This window comes from Bicyclus anynana, chromosome 2 (assembly GCF_947172395.1).
Source record: "Bicyclus anynana chromosome 2, ilBicAnyn1.1, whole genome shotgun sequence".
Classification (NCBI taxonomy): domain Eukaryota; kingdom Metazoa; phylum Arthropoda; class Insecta; order Lepidoptera; family Nymphalidae; genus Bicyclus; species Bicyclus anynana.
The window spans coordinates 12684684-12701941 of NC_069084.1; the positions used below are offsets into that span (position 1 = coordinate 12684684).

At 35.0% G+C, this 17258-nt stretch overlaps 2 protein-coding genes across 2 annotated transcripts in view; one reads left to right on the forward strand and one right to left on the reverse strand.

Annotated features, from left to right (window-relative positions):
• Nucleotides 1-17258, forward strand: part of LOC112045293 (uncharacterized) — a 125446-nt gene that overhangs the window by 101871 nt on the left and 6317 nt on the right. The window contains exons 3-5 of the mRNA XM_024081415.2: nucleotides 5673-5810; nucleotides 6923-7059; nucleotides 16744-16966. Coding sequence (XP_023937183.1) covers nucleotides 5673-5810; nucleotides 6923-7059; nucleotides 16744-16966 — 498 coding nt within the window. The remainder of the gene's footprint in view (nucleotides 1-5672; nucleotides 5811-6922; nucleotides 7060-16743; nucleotides 16967-17258) is intronic.
• LOC112045295 (uncharacterized) lies at nucleotides 13037-14118 on the reverse strand. Its single transcript, XM_024081417.2, has one exon. It carries the CDS (start codon nucleotides 13820-13822, stop codon nucleotides 13178-13180), a length of 645 nt encoding a protein of 214 aa, XP_023937185.1. The 5' UTR covers nucleotides 13823-14118; the 3' UTR covers nucleotides 13037-13177.

Sequence of the window (17258 nt, forward strand, 5' to 3'; positions counted from 1 at the left end):
TTACACTTCATTAACTGCCCTAATAAAACCATTTTCTTCACTTTCTTCATCTGTCTGTTCACATTAATCTCCGAAAGTATTTCACTATTTTTAAGTAGTTTCTAAATGATATTCTATATCCCTATCTTTTGTTTAGGTAGGTATTGCTTTTCGTAGTATGTACAAATATAATGTACTTCGCAATCCGTTAGGTTACTCATTTCCTTCAATACTCTACTAAATATTTAACACAATACGTAGAAACAAAGTACAAAATGAAATTTTAGTAAGTATAACCTCCTACAATTACTATAAACAATATCTGGTAACTTAAGGTTCTCTTAAAAGTTTGATTTAAAGAAAAAAAGTTAATATAACAAACGAAAGCTCGAAAAACGTCCTTGTGAAGCGGTTGTCCTTGAAGGTCGCTCGCGCAGGTTCTATGGGCTTCAAACCATAAAGTATTACCACGAAGCGTTCAATCGTACAGAGTAATGAAGGACGCAGGGACATCTGATAATTTATATTACATTTGAAACCACCAAATTTTTTTAAAATATTATTTCCTAGATTCTGATGTTACTTAACATCATTAAGTAATGTTTTATATAATTATGTAGACTAGCCGACGCCGTCCCGCAGTTCTGTAGATCCAGAGATTATCCCCTACAATACCACAAACTTTTAACTCTTTATAATATTAGTATAGATAACTAGCAAACGCCCGCGACTTCACTCTTCTGAAAGCGGACTTTCCTACAATTGTTTTGTTAATTATCTTAAAGGAGTTCGGCAGCGATAAATACTCCTAAGTGTATTGATTTTTTCCAACATCACCAACTGATTTGTACACTTGAGACAAATAATAAACCTTTCTCATTAATCACTATTTTAGACAGACGCGATGGAGGACTTTATATGGAATCAATGTAAAAAAGTAAAATAAAATGTAATCATTATTCAAAATGAACATCAATTCTTGATGAATTAACGATTTTTGGCTTTGTTAATTTTAGAATTTTCTACCTACTTACAATCATCTTGTACATTACCTTACAAGTAAACACTATTATTGAATAGTTAAGTCCCACGTTTTTACTTAGATCCCGTTAATGTAAAATAAAAAAGCCTATATAATCCAAGAATTTCAAATTATCTCCGTGTCGAATTTCCTTCAACTGTTCAATCGTTCATCCTGGTTTGAATAACAAACATCCATACAAACTTTTTCAACTATTAGTTAGATTAGTATAAGTCAAACACAATGTAATGTAATTGTATCATAATAATATCATGATATAACGAACGGTAACTAAAGCCGCCCTTGTAAAGCGGTTGTCCTTGAAGGTCGGACGCGCAGCCTGCATTTGTTTCGAACCATAAAAAATTACCATAAAACGTCAAGCTATTTAATACACAGACTAATGAAACGTAGAGATTTTCTGATATTTTTGGACAAATCCAGTAATCAAGTAATTGAATAATGTAGGGCACTATTAAACATATGAAGGCGTTACGTCGCAGAGATTTATTATGATCAATGAGCATAAACTTTCTATACTTATATTATAAAGCTGAAGAGTTTGTTTGTTTGTTTGATTGTTTGATATACGCGCTAATCTCAGGAACTACTGGTCCGATATGAAAAATTCTTTCAGTGTTAGATAGCCCATTTATCTAGGAAGGCTATAAACTATATTTTATACCTGTATTCCTACGGGAAGTCGTAGGCCAAGTTAGCTATCATCCTGTAGACGGGACAATCTGTATATACTATACTAATATGACTGAAATGTAATCAATAAAAAAAATTGTTTTACTGCTCAATGTGCCCCTCTATTTATTTACACTCTGTCATATTGTACGCGAGTGTCTGTTCTTGTGAACTTTTTGCCCAAGCCTTGCGCCGCGCCGCGCGGGGTAACAACCGTTTTATGCGTCTGCATGATTTCAGCGCAGCCCTTAGACACGCCCTCGATGGGCCCAACACCGATAAAGGCCCCACACTATACGCTTATGAGGAACTTGTGTTTTATTATTTGTAACTAATCTCATCATCATCATCATTATCAGCCGATGGACGTCCACTGCTGGACATAGGCTTCTTGCATGGACTTCCAAACAAAACGGTTTCAAGCCCCATCCAGCGGCTCCCTGCAATCCGCTTGATGTCTTCGGTCCACCTAGTGGGGGGTCGACCAACACTGCGCTTTCCGGTGCGGGGTCGCCATTCCCGCACCTTGGGACCCCAACGCCTATCGGCTCTTCGAACTATGTGGCCTGCCCATTGCCACTAATAACTAACTTACGAGTAGTAATTTTGGAAAAGAAATCTATGCCTTGGTTCGAAACTCATAGAAAACGCCCTTAGAGAGTCGTTTTTATTTCAATCTCTTCTTCTGCTATCGGACTCGCTTTTGTGCTCTACCAATCAACAACAATCCCGCCGCTCATTAAGCAGCCTACGATACACTATCAGCTGGCCTATTCACTATTTTGGCCTTTATTATCAACCTATTTAAGATCAAATCAATTGACAAAATGTCATTCATCTACTGTGTGATATCCACCAATAAGCACTGGATGACATTTTTTAACCGACTTCAAAAAAAGTAAGAGGTTCTCTACTCGAGTCTATGTTTTTTTGTATGTATGTTACTCGAAGTCGCCTGGATCTGATACAATAGATTGATATAACCAAACAGTTAAGCACTAACTCAGTTCACTCTGCAATTATTTTTTATTCAACACTCTTGCACCTTTTTAACATACGACCATTGCATTGTTTAGATAAATAATAATATAAATATCGTGCGATTTAAAAACAATGTAAATTTGAATTTCAAAATCGTCAGCATTTCATCTGTTAACAAGTTTACACGTACCCATTAGCATTCTATGCTCGGATGCGACAGGAAAAAGAATACGGGGAATGCAATGAAGCGCAGGGTTAGCTCGGTCTTTTTGTGTGGTGCGGTTTAGGGTTGATTGTTATCTATAAGAACACTGTCTTATAATCCTGCATCCTTTTTGATGGAACCTTTTTTCCAGAAATTACTTTCAAACAGAATCAACACTCAATAGATTTGCACAAAAATCAATAATTATTATTGATTTCGTTTGCTTTTTTATTAAAAGTTGGTAATCTCTGACATTATTTGTGACCTTAATTAAATTTAATGCAATTAACCCTTTAAGTTATAATTATCTACGTTAACCATTTTGTACTAACTGTCCAGAAATGTATACCAATGATAACCTTAGTAGTAACTAACTATCTATTAAATAAATTGTTTTGACCTTTCCTTCCTTTCTACAACACATGAATTATGTAACGACCCATTGTGTGAACTTTATAGGGACAATAATTATTACAGTTTTTACAAGAGAAAGTTGTTGTTGATTAGTTTGATTGTCTGTAAGTTGATGCTTGAATGAGTGGTATTTGAGTCGCGCTTTGAAAATAAATAGCCTATTATATGTTGATATTTGTTAATTTATATTGAAGTCATTAGAGCGTTGGTCGTAATGATTGGTAGGGTATACATAATCATCACATCATATCGTGAGGGTTATGTCAGCCACTGACGATCAAGTAATCTCACATGCCTGTTCGTGTATTGGTCGCGATCGGCATGATGTCATGCACATCGCGACCAACACACCATCAGCTTTGTTGAGCCTGTTTGTTCATAATATTGAGTAATTATTTCAGTACTAAATATTAAATATGACCGGCAACAGGTCAAGTTCTCTCCAATTAGAGCTTAGAGTCGCCATACTCTTTAGTTGCAAATTAGCGGATTTAGTGTCAAGAGTTAGTGATAATTTATAATATACCGATTAGCCTTGATAGCTTAATGTGGTCTCCATAGCACAGAGGATTATCTAGTCTAGGTCTCAAAACAACAAGCTTATCGTAATCTACAATATTATGAATCTAACTTCAATACGCCATTATAATATAACTTTAATTACAAATATTATAAAGAGAAAAGATTTGATTGAATGTTTGTTTGTTTGCATTGAATAGGCTCCGAAACTACTGAACCGATTTGAGAAATTCTTTCACTGTTGGGAAGCTACACTATCCCCGAGTGCTATAATCTATATTATATCCCCGTATTTCTCAGGAAACGGGAACTACGTGGTTGAAACCGCGCGACATCTGCTAGTTTGTAAATATATTACTTTTCTCCTCCTATAACCTTCGTTTTGAATCGTTAGCATAATAAATACATATCAGGTGTCTGTTAGCTACTTGTATTGTTGGCACAGCCTCCAGTGAGGCATTGCCTCATTTAGAACTGTATGATTTTTGTTCCCTTTTTTACACTCGGCATTCCTTTGTGATATAGAAGTACCTAATGTAGGCACAGTTCTGTTTTCTATATCAACAAATAAAATAATTAGTTAGCTTAGAGTTTTGCTAAATTTTTCAGTCAATCATTAATTTACGCGTAAAATATATATTTTTTTTTCAATTGCTACTTTATAAAATACTAGCTGACGCCGCGCGGTTTCACCCGCGTGGTTCCCGTTCCCGTAGGAATATGGGGATAATATATAGCCTATAGCCTTCCTCGATAAATGGGCTATCTAACAGTGAAAGAATCGGATCAAATCGGACCAGTAGTTCCTGAGATTAGCGCGTTCAATCAAACAAACAAACAAACTCTTCAGCTTTATAATATTAGTATAGACTTGTTATATCTACTGTGGTATAGATTAGTTCTTACATAAGTTCTTACGTAAGAACCAAATCAAGGATTACTAGTAGGTAAAATGCGTAAGTTATCCCGTGTAAAACTGGGCCATAATTAGTTCTTTATTATTTTAACAAATTTTCAAAATTATCTTCGAATAATTTCGAAGATTATTATTGCAAAACTAATTTGCATAATAATATATCATGCTTTTATTAAAGAGAACAGCATAAGCAGAGATCAAATTGTTAGCTGGCCATTGATCTAAGTCGAAATGATCGATGAGTTCTGCAATTTGTTGCTAGTCAATCAGATTGAATAGGGTTTTTATTTACAATCGTGATCTATACCTCGACAGTATAACAAGTTTCATATGGAGACACAGTAACCTTAAAAATAACCTGTGTAGAAATAGGTGCAAGATTTGAAGAATGATTGACTTCAAAACAAACTAATATAAATATAGACAAGATAAGGTTTTGTTTATAAAGAGGAAAGATTTGATTGTTTATTCGTTTGTATGTACGGAATAGACTCCGACACTACTGAACAGATTTGAAAAAGAGAGAGAGGTGTACGGTAGGGTTTGTTAGGAGTAGCTTAGGTAGGGGTAGGTTACGTGTAGGGTGGGAATAGAATAGGATAGGAGTAGTAACTCTTTGAATTGAACAGAGATGAAATTCCTTTCAACGATTTAAAGTCGAGATTTAAGTTATTTGCAATATTTGAAGAATGTTCGGCTTCGTAAAACTAAATTTTGTGGGTACCTAATTATAGTTTATTTGTGTCGACAAATGTTAATGTCAGCATTTACTGATACTTGATTGCTTGGTTCTTAGTATTTGAACCACTGTTGTATGGTTGATGCTTAGGTACTAGAAGGTCTATAGATTTTGGTATTTTAGTAATTGATAAGAAGTCGGATTTCAATTCATCCCGTTAACTGTAAATTTTTCAAAGCTTGATTTTTTCTATTTTATTTTATAGGTTGGTTTTCGGCGTGCGGATGCCGTGGTGGCGCGCTGGCGGCGCCCCGGGGCTCCATCGCGGCGCTGCTGCGGAGTAGAGCCTTCGCCCTTGTGTCCCCGCGTGCTATCTCCGCCTACCGAGCGAGGCCTACTTCTGGTAATATTGTTGTTGCATATTTATAGTAAAGAGTCGTGATAGCCCAGTGGATATGACGTCTGCCTTCTATTCAAAGATTTGAATCCGGCCCGGGGCATGTATCTCCAACTTTTCAGATAGGTGCGTGTAAGACATAATATCACGTGTTTTAGACGGTAAAGGAAAAACATCTGCATACCTAAAAATGTTCTTAATTCTCTTCGTGTGTGAAATCTGCCAATCAGCCAGGGCCAGCGTGGTGGTTGGTGGACCATAGTCCACTCCCTCTCCTAACCAATTTCATTCGTAGAGGAGACGCTTAGAGGAGGAAAATGTTTGGTTAATGCGGGATTTCCGAAAAACAACTCACGCGGAATCGCAGGAGTCCAATAGTTTATGATAATCTATACCTATAATAGTAAATAATTAGCAGATATTTATATAAGTTACATAACCTTAAAAACGTATGTTAAATCATACTTGGTAATTTAATATGGTGTTTAGTTAAAAGGAAACAATATTAAATAAAAGTTACAGGACAGAGTTAAATTTTACGAACGGATTTTACGATACTGAAATAATCGTAAAACTTATGAAATACAAACTATGCGCAAGCTTGTAAACTTTGAGTTATTTAGATAAGGTATGATAATGTGCTTAGAGTAAAATACAAAATTGGATGCTAAAGATCCTATTCTGTATTTTACGTCCTTTGCTAATTTTCAAAACTGTCTACTATAAGAGTATACATAGTACTTACTAAGTTTTAATAGACTAGATACAATTAGTCAGCTTTGCTAGTTTGAATTTCATAAATATCTATTGTAAAAATGTAATTGATTTTGCCCAATTAAGTCAGTTAGTTTAGCTGGCCTATTCACTATTTTACGGTTTCTACACGACATCGCACCGGAATGTTAAATCGCTTGGCGGTAACTCTTTGCCGGTAGGTAAACTAACCACGGCTGAAACCAGCCAGACCTGTACCAATCAAATAAAATCTCAATCGGTCCAGTCTGGGATCGAACTCAGGACCTCCGATTTATAAATCCACCACGCATACCACTGCGCTACGGAGGCCGTCAAAATGATAAGAATTTTGAGAGATTTAAATGATGTTGTTGTTGTTCCAGATAGCGGACGGGTGGGCGCGCAGTACGAGCGTGCCTGTACTCGGCCGGGTACACCGCTGCGGCTGGCGGGCGTGTTCGCGGACGGCAGCAAGGCGAAGGCGCCCAAGTACGCACAGCTCCTCGACCCGCAGGGCAATGTGAGTACACATTTGTAAGCCTAACCCACCCGGTTCTAGGTATAACCGACAGCCCTCTTTGCAGAGCATGCATGGAGGAAGAGGAAACCCCGATACATGTTATGCTTAGATGCAGAGGTGTATCGGAACATCGCGCAGCACACATTGGATCCCCAGCAACACTCCATGAGGCGTTCGGCGACCTGGGCGGCCTGCTAAGCTTCTGGAGCGAGCTCGGTTGGCTGGAGTGACTCCAGCGGGGACCAGCACCAAAGGGACCTACGTACAACGGCCAAACCTTAGTGGCCAAGTGCAGAAAAGGCCCAGGAAAAGAAGAAGAAAGAAGAGAAGCCTAACCCACCCGTCGCACACTGCACGAAATTGTAAATGTAAATGAACTAGCTCTCTCTACTTCTTCTGTTCTTCTTCGTAAGGGCCCGGGGAGTGGCACGACCGGGGCAATTGCCCCCTACGTGCGGTTTTCTACGAATGTTGTTACTACAACACGGTCTTTGGATGTACCTACTTTCTGGCGGAAGTAACTTTGGGTTATTCTGTGTTTGTATTAAAACTTTTGTGACTGGCAAGATGAAACTGAGTTTTACAAGTCCGGATTCACTATAAGCAATTGCTTATAGTGAATCCGGAATTTAAAGTTAAATTTAACTCGCCAGTGGCCACTATTATTGTAGTGGTTCATTTACTATACTTTAGCGAGAAAGAAATGAGAATTAATAAAAAAATAGGTAGGTATATAATGTCTCTGAAATTATTTTGAACATCAATTCTTTTTAAAATATCTATCATCAGCGATTTATCAATCATTAGCCATTTATAGCGACATTTATTATAGCTTTTTGAATTTCGCTCCTTATTGCAAAAAAATAATCACATCAAGTAGGTTGGAAAAAAACTAAGACTAGTTTTTTTTTTATATGAAAAATTTACTAATATACAAAAACATATATTTTTCTTTTTGACTATGTTAAATGTATAGGTTTATGTACTTACACTTATGTAGGATTTTTTTAGTTTGTTTTATCCCATTAAAAGAACGCTTTTGTGGAAATTTATTATTATAGCTATAAGGACAGTCATTATCAACCCATATTCGGCTCACTGCTAAGCTCGAGTCTCCTCTCAGAATGAGAGGGGTTAGGCCAATAAACAATAGTCCACCACGCTGGCTCATTTTTTTTTGGATTGGCAGACTTTACACACGCAGATAATTAAGAAAATTCTGTGGTGTAAGGATAGTAGCTCCGAGTTATTAATATGTCGAGAGACATCTATAATGTACCCATATGTGAATGTGACCACAATATTACCTATAAAGTACTTTTAGACACAGACAGCCATGCTACAAATATTCAAGTAGGTACATACTTCAATTATTTTATTGGCAAACTGTTTACTTCCCAAAAATAAAATCTAGCACCATCGGCATCAGTATAATGGAGACGTACGAGTATCCTATCTAACTTTGTGTTTCTATTAAGTATAAACACGGGGTTCGAAACACGCGAGCTGAATTTTATTACTGAACTAATATCGATTAATCAACTCCATCACGAGAGCATCGAACAATGCAAAGCGAAAAAATCGATGCGCCACTAACAACAGTTCTCGATTTTAAAGCGGTTGGTTGTCGATAGTAAACAAGATTTTTTCTTACTTTTACAACACAAAGTATTTTAAACAAAAAGTCAACAACAATGACCAATGAGATAATTAGGATTACATGTGTCTGTCTTGTTTATTATGTAAAAGGTAACTGATAATAATTCTACAAAATATATTATGTAGACCTCTTGATGAAAATATATAAGTACACAACTAGTTGACCCGCTAATCACCGAAAGCACGCAATTTTAACTTTTTTTCTAAACTATCTTTGTATTAATTAATAAAACAAAAAAAAACATTTTTTTCCGTTTTCAAGTTAAAGTTAGACGTCTTAACGAACAGCAATTATATATATTAAAGATAAAGATAAGATTATGCATTATGATTAATATAACAAAAGTTCCGTGGTAGAGTCTCAAGTATTTTCCAATTTAAATCGCCATAGAAAACGTCTTCGTACTTTATTGTATTCTAAGATGTTTAAAGTAAAGGCTTCATTATATAAAATCGCAATTCCCCGCACCGGCCGCCATTTGCAATGAAATTAAAAAGAAGTACGTCCTTACACTCGAAAGAACATTAAGTACTCTTTGTCTATTTTGCTTCGACAACCCATAGTAACGCACAGCAGGATCTCGACAGTAAAGATCTAGCAAAATAAAACAAACAATTCAAACAAACGAAAACAAACCGTATTTCAACAGGATAACGTTCAAACAGAACGCAAAATTAAGTTAAGAATTCTATTGCAATGCAAAGCTATTCTCACAATCGGAAATAGAAAAGTCAACTTTATTGCGTTGTAATAGAGAGTACAGCAAACGCATCGAGAGTCCTTTTGTACATTTCTGCAATATGAGGGCAGTGTCCTCGGTGAACCGTGTTGCTAGGACGACGGAATAGGGCTGTCACGATTTTTATTTTTTTTTTCTTGTGCAACAGAAAATATGTGGACATTTAGGAGCTTAAGGGCTTTGAGAAAATGTTGATGAATTTTTCATTATATAATAAAACTATTTATTATACAAATTATAAAAATATTTTTGACAATATCCCTTGTTGAGAAACAATCTAATTTAGTAGAAAGGCAAATGCGATCTCAGGTTTAATACTGTTGTTATTACAAAAATTACAAAAAATTAAACTTTAAGTTTAATTACAAAAATAACAAAAATGCATTACTGTTTACAATTTCTTTGCATTTTTGTGTATTGGCTCTTAATTACTGTGTTTAGCGACTTGGAATTTGCTCTAAAACCCTCTAAAGTGTACAAACAGTCTAACTGCTAAATATTTCATCCAGCCCTATTAAGAACGCATGCGAAAAATGATGCACTCCGTTTTGTTTACGGCATAATGAGCTTAATTATGTAAGAGCTTATCCGATAGCCGCGAGCTATTCCCAAAGCGCACGACTCCAAGACGAATGGTAAGAAATGGTAATGGGGTGTAAGTGACTCGTGTTGAATTAACTCTTTCTTGTACTCTATCTTGTTCGTTGGTATTACTACCTATTACCTACCTAAATACATTTAACGTGATTTGTATTTTGAAAGTTCCATTTTATTTTATCCAAATTTTCCATTCTTTCTTACCGTCTACCATTGTGATAGATCAATACCAATATTCGGCTCACTGTTGAGCATGAATCTCCTCTCAAAATGAGAGGAGATTAGGCTAATAGTCCACCACGCTGGCCCAATGCGGATTGGCAGGTTACATACACATAGATAATTAAGAAAATTCTCAGGCATGCAGGTTTCCTCACGATGTTCCTTCACCGTTTGAGACACATGATGTTTAGTTTCTTAAATTGCACGCTGGAGGTGCACGCTGCGGACCTGATTCGAACCTACGCCCTTCGTGACAAAGGCAGAAATCACATCCACTAGGCTATTACGGCTAGACATAATCACAGCTCATAATCATAGATAAATATGTATATTGAACTATAATCCAAAAAAAATAAGGCCTTCAATTCGCACGAGAGTTTTTAGCGGACGTTAAAAAAGCGTTTAAATTAATGAAGTTAAATGAAGGTCTATTTCCAACGGCCAAATTTGAAAATACAACACTGCCCAAAAAGCGTCGTGTTTTAAAAATGCTGTCATGTGAATATATACTAGGGAATGCATTTTTTGTATCTGAACGTCCATTAAAATAACTCGTGTGAATGAGGGCTAAGATTTTATGGACAATAATTCTGAGTAGTCCAGAATCCTGCTAAGAGTCGGCATAACTATATTAAATTGAAATGTCTAGCTAAATAATAACACAGCAGCAGACCAGTTGTGTGTTGTGATTTTTCAAAATCAAGATCCCAATAAGATGCCTTTGAAATTTCAAAGTAATTTTATCCGCCCTTGAAAGGTCATTTAGGTAAATTTTCGCTGGTTAGGGTCAAAGGATCGGTCCATCCCACAAAATATAATGGAGGAGTTCCAAGAATCGTGTAAAGTCCGGACTATTGTGTTCGAAATTTAATAAAACACAAGATAATATTTTTTATACTGGTTAGGTTAAAAAACATTTAACTTGAGTTCACAATTTACAACAATGTTTAGAAAATTAAATTTTGTTAAGTGGCTGTTAGTACACTTAATCACGGACGAAGATATGATGGAAATTTGGCACATAATAGATGTATGTAATAATACTCAAACGCAATATTTATTCAGAACAGTGTTTTTATTCCGCAGAAAAAGATTACTCTAATGGCATATAATTATCATTAAAGAGTGGAATTAACGAATAAGCGTACAATATTAAAGAGATAGAGAAGTGCCAGTTTGATTTAGATGATACATTTTATAATATTTTATTAGTACGTTGCAACATTGTAAAGTAAATTATAAAGACATTACAGTAACAAATTACTTAATGTTCGCACACAACGTAATTGCATCCCATCATGCCCCTTTAATTATAGAGTAGACACAAAAAAGCATAGTTCATTACAACTGACATGCTTCGCTATTTTTAATATTATTATAAATAAAAGCAACAATATAAAGAACAGTTATATGTATTACTCGTATATCTAATGACATGGACAGCTAGCATGATTTGTTTTATTAGGCGAGACTAGGTAACACCAATTTCTTAGTGACGTCTTCTGAATTAATGGATTCTGTGCTCCTTCTTATCTACTACTTATTTCATTTATTGATGACTACTTCGTTCGTGTAAAATTCTCTTGAAAAACCCCGCGAAAACGATGGACTGTTTCCGGCATAAAAAATAGCCTATGCTCCATTACAAGGTCCAATTTATCTCTGTATCAAATTTCATCTGGATCGCTTTATTGGTTTAGCCGTGAAAAGGTGCCTAACAGACAATTGCGCATTTATAATATTAGAATGGAAATATGGATTTTGCTGTTATCTAGTAAATTCTTTGGCAACTTCAAGAGTGTAGCCATCATAACAGTGATCAATTTCAGTTTTAAACAGTTCTAGGAAGAGACTATCTAAATATGTTTAATGTAACGCTAAGGTTTACAGTCGTGAATCGTGACCAATGATATTATATTAGTATTAAGAATTGCGTGCTCATTTAAAATAAGAAGAAACGTACTCGCTAGGGTCATAAACAATGCCACCTGACTACAAAAGAAAGTACGATTTACAATCTAATTAGCAGAAATGGTTGAGTTCAAAATAGTTAAACAATAGATGGGACATTTATATTCAGTGACAGTTTTTATGGTCACGTTTCGACCACGGTCAGTCTGGTACAGTTGGGGCATTCGATATTTTATAAGCATCGCACGAACATACGTACCAATATATACTTGCACCTACACCGAATACAAATTTATTGAATATCAGACCTTATTCTGTAAACGCAAGAGTCAAGTTCTGTTACAGGATTTTCAAAGAAAATGTTCTGAACTCGTTTGTGACCGACATTTATTTGCAGTTACAACTAATAAATTTTATTATATATTCGTCCTTATTCTTGGAAATAGGAGTGTTAACATCATTTTCGGAGCCGAAAACAACTATAATGGCCTCTGCCATTGTTTCGGTCAACTTTGAACCATATTAGGATGGCTGATATTCACAGGGTGCCGTGTCAGTTTATTACAATTCCGTTATGTGTGTGAACTATTATACTTGTTAGGACCCATTATTTCTCAAATGTATTGTACATATATTCCATATACACCATCTTCGATTAAAATGAAATCGTTTACTCCAATTAGGGTTGCCGGGTCTTACAGATTCGTCAGGCGTTTGGGTAAAAATACTCGATACCAAATCAAGAACTGTTCCTCTAATTATTATAGTCTTTTTTATAATAATATTTCGTAGATTATCGAATACCTTATGTGGTCGAACACCATATGTGATAATAATATCACCATTAATGGTAATAAGACTTACATGTTTTAGAGATTCCGCTTTATTTGACAAAAAATAGAAAAATCCGAACGAGAACAAATCCAAAGTAATGACTGTTTCTTTCTATATCCAAACATCTCTATCTCTAAATTTAATAAAATAGATGTCTAGTTGACTGAACTAGATATATTAGACGGTGCTGTTACCGTAATATCGTCATCCCTTGCATAGTTAGAGAATCTTCTTAGATAAACTGCTTTAGCGCTTTTATTTGGGTCTGCATTTAAATAATGCCATTTTTCTCCATACATTGGCAATTCCTTACTGAACTTCCTATGTTTTTTAGTTGATGCTGTTTTTGATAGCCACGTTATAATAGCATTCTTACCATACTCCTCTAAATCTGATATAGCATGGCTGGAAACTACTGTTCCATCGTCTCTCATCACTAGTAGATGGGGTATGCATGTTATACCGTACATGTATTTAAGTGTGGATATTAAAGGACATGCAAATTTAAGAGTGAACCAATTCGGTTGGTTTTCGTAAGCCTTTAGCATCTCCTCTGCATTGTCGTCCAATGGTACATTAATTACTTCGATTGGAACGTTGACAAATTTGGCGTTTTCATAAATTTCAAAGAATTTTTCTATGATTCCATCTTTGTCGACCCCGCTGGCTGTGAAAAGTAGGGCAATGATATCTGCATTTGCCTCAAGCCATTCATATGGTATCTGTGCCTCGTTTTTGTTGAAAACCGCAGCTTCTCTAAGCCAGTTGTAAGGCTTGAAACAATAATCGGTTGGTTCCATATTTTATTATTCTATCAACGTTACTATATGATACTTTTCTTCAAAACTCAATTACTTATATTTATTTAGATAACTCAATTTATTTAAAAACTAACTTAATAACATAAGTTGACGAAATGTCTGTCAACAACGTGTCATGTATTATGTCAGTTAGTTTATAAGGATAAGATTAGGAATTTATTTTTAATTTTACTTTACTTTCAACAAATCTGTTCAATGTTTGTTTTCAACCTATTAATAAAAAAATTAAAATCTTTGTGTATTACTAAAAATAAATACATACAGTACTCCTATTCTGTTTTACATATTATATTGTAGTTCATTTATTTTAAGTAGGCTCAGTTTACAAGCACTTTTGATAGGTACGTCAGTTGACAATTTGTAAAGATTCTACCACCGGTATCAAATATTATTCTACCCATAATTCTACCAGTATAGGAAACAATGCATAATTATAATAATATCTTAATCCTATTTTAACGAACTTCCTTTAAATAAAACTTGTTAGATGTTCTATATCAAATGTTGTGTCTGTCTTTGTACAAATACCTTGTATATTTATATAAAAGCTTTTTAAAATATTATTATTCCTTTGTAATCGACGCATGACAGAGCCAGGCGTTCATTCGTATAAGATATGGAGCTTAGACCCACCACGCTACTTTGGCTTGGCCGCCTTTTTACTTAAATATATTAAATTAATAATTATTGATGCTAAATAGGCGTAAACAGCAATCTATGAACCGAATGTGACAGTAAAAGGCGACGCACGTCTCATTAGCGAGCAGTCATAACATTCAAGTGACAATCCAGGTGATAAATATGCTTGAAGTTGAACTTAAACTGTTTTGCATACAAGCTTTTTCTAACCTTTTTTGTTACATGGCTGCTGAGTTAGGGTTGTCACGATATTTTATTTATTACTGTATTACGATAATCGATATATTATTTATTACCCATTTATCTTCTTCTAGTTTTGTAGGTACTTGTGTGATTAGGATATGGACTATTTTATTTATCTTCCACATAAATCTAGAAACCTCTACTCCTACATAGTTACCTAAATAAAGGTACTCAGTAGAAGTAAAAAATAGACAACTGCCATTGTTCTTGATATTTGAAGTTGGAATGTTAGGCAAGACTATATACTTATCTTAATATACTAAGTAAATTAGATAATAACAAAAAGAAAACGAAAATATTGCTATTCTCCACAATAAACCAACCCATCTGAATGGTTAGTTCCTACGTTTTATGAAGAGTGTTAATTTTCGACAATAAAGCGCTTATTATTTTTCATTTTAACTAACTAATCTAATATTGAACTCACGCAAAAAATCTTCTGTTCTATAATTCTTCTATCTTTTTATTAATGGTAATCATGTTAAATTCGCGCAATTTCGACCAAGGTTGGATAAGTAAGAACCTAAAAAAGTAAAAAAAAACGAGCGACAACCCTATCAGCTTCATAAGATCGATGAAGTAATGAACTTGTATTCGCATCAGATAAGCAGTTACACCATTGTATGAAACTTTATTTAGGTTAATATCAAACTTGTTGAGCTAGACGTGTGCAAGTGTTGTTTCGACGCCTCTTTGTATGATCGATTTTTTAATACGCTTTGATAGGTTACATCTAACAACACGTTTTATAAATATGTAAAATGAAAAAAACATTTAACATATTCCGTGAATCCACCTCTATAGGGTTAAATATATGGGATGATATTTCATGAAGGTATATTTTAAGTTATATTCAGTGTAGGTAATTCTTATTAAATATCGTTAAAATGTATAATATAAATTATAATGGAGTTCCCAAGTGCATTCCCAAGTAGGTATATTCACAACAACAACGACAACAACGTTTTTTAAAAACACGACGCTTTTTTCGAGCAGTAACGCATTTTCAATTTTGGACGTTGGAAATAGACCTTCATTTAACTTCATTAAAAAAACTCTCGTGCGAATGAGGGCTTAGTCGCGTATTTATAAACCGTGACTATTTATACATGTTATAACGTCAAAACAGATAATTTGCCTGAAGTAAAATAACGGGCAAGATTAATCCGTTCTGTCCTTTTAGAATAGCTTGCAGCGAAACGTGTCATGAGCTGATTACAGACTGATAGAAGTTACTGCTAATGGTTAAATATATCACATGGCTGCATTCGCGACACCTTACTAAAAGAACACATTAATAAATAGGAGTTACCTGCTATACTGTATAAAACAACGGTATGTTGTCTTTAAAAATATTTTTGGATGTGTACCAACCTACTATGCCTTCTGAAATTTTTACAAAAATCAAAACTCTAAACGCTTAAAAGCAATACATAAATATATGGGAAAGATTATTTATATTCGGTTACTAGTATGATCACATGACGTATCGATGACATGTCATTCCAAAAATTTTTTAGATAGCGTTAGCGAATGTAGAAATTGAATGATGATAGAATAGAGAGATGTAACTTGGCTAGAGGCCCTAAATGTAAGGTTAGCCACCGATTGTGACTCCACGCAGTTACGCTGTTTAGGGTTTTTCCATGCCTAAAATACCTACCTATCTTATTGGAAATTTCGTCCATTTTAAATTAACGAAATAAACTCAAAACAAACAAATACAAATCTTTTCTAATAATCATGTATTAATACCTATCCAATTTCCAATTAGTTTTCTGGACGGATATTAGGTCAGTATCTGGCTAAGTAAAAATCATGTAATTACTTAGGTCAGTAGGTTAGATTATTAATAACAACAAATAAAAACACACACATAATTGTTATTTTGGACTAGGTAATCCTGGAGTAACGGGATTCCTATAAGGATTCAGGGGATTTTTTAACAAATTATTTTTATTGTGTATTATTCAACGGTATAAAATATAAATGACTTACCAGGCGTTTATAATTTACAGGAGCTCTTCGTGCCCATCAACACCAAGGGCGAGATGTACGAGGTTTGTCCTGAAGAGCTGTCGCCTACGGAGTGGGAAGAGACTCCCTCCGCTGTTCCCGTGCCTCCAGAGATAGCGCAGAGAGCTCACCGTCTACCCCACCTACTGAGCCTGTGGAGGCTTCCGACAAGAGTCAGGCTGTTAGCTGGCACTGTACCCATTGAGATGGCGCATGATGTTGGAGGTAAAGGTTTTAATAATTCATAATACTTAATAGATAACCATAATATTATTTTTTAACTGACTTCCAAAAGGAAGAGGTTTTCAAGTTGATTGATATGATTGTTATGTACACCGAAGACTTGAAACGCCTGAATCGATTTGTTCAAATGGGTATACCTACTCCCCATATCCCATGTGGTCCCATAGTCATGATGTGAGGATCGGATGATGCCTATGCATAAAGTTAAGAATTAATAAAATAATAGGTACCTACATTTATTATATTACCAACATACCTACCTTAAATATGAGTA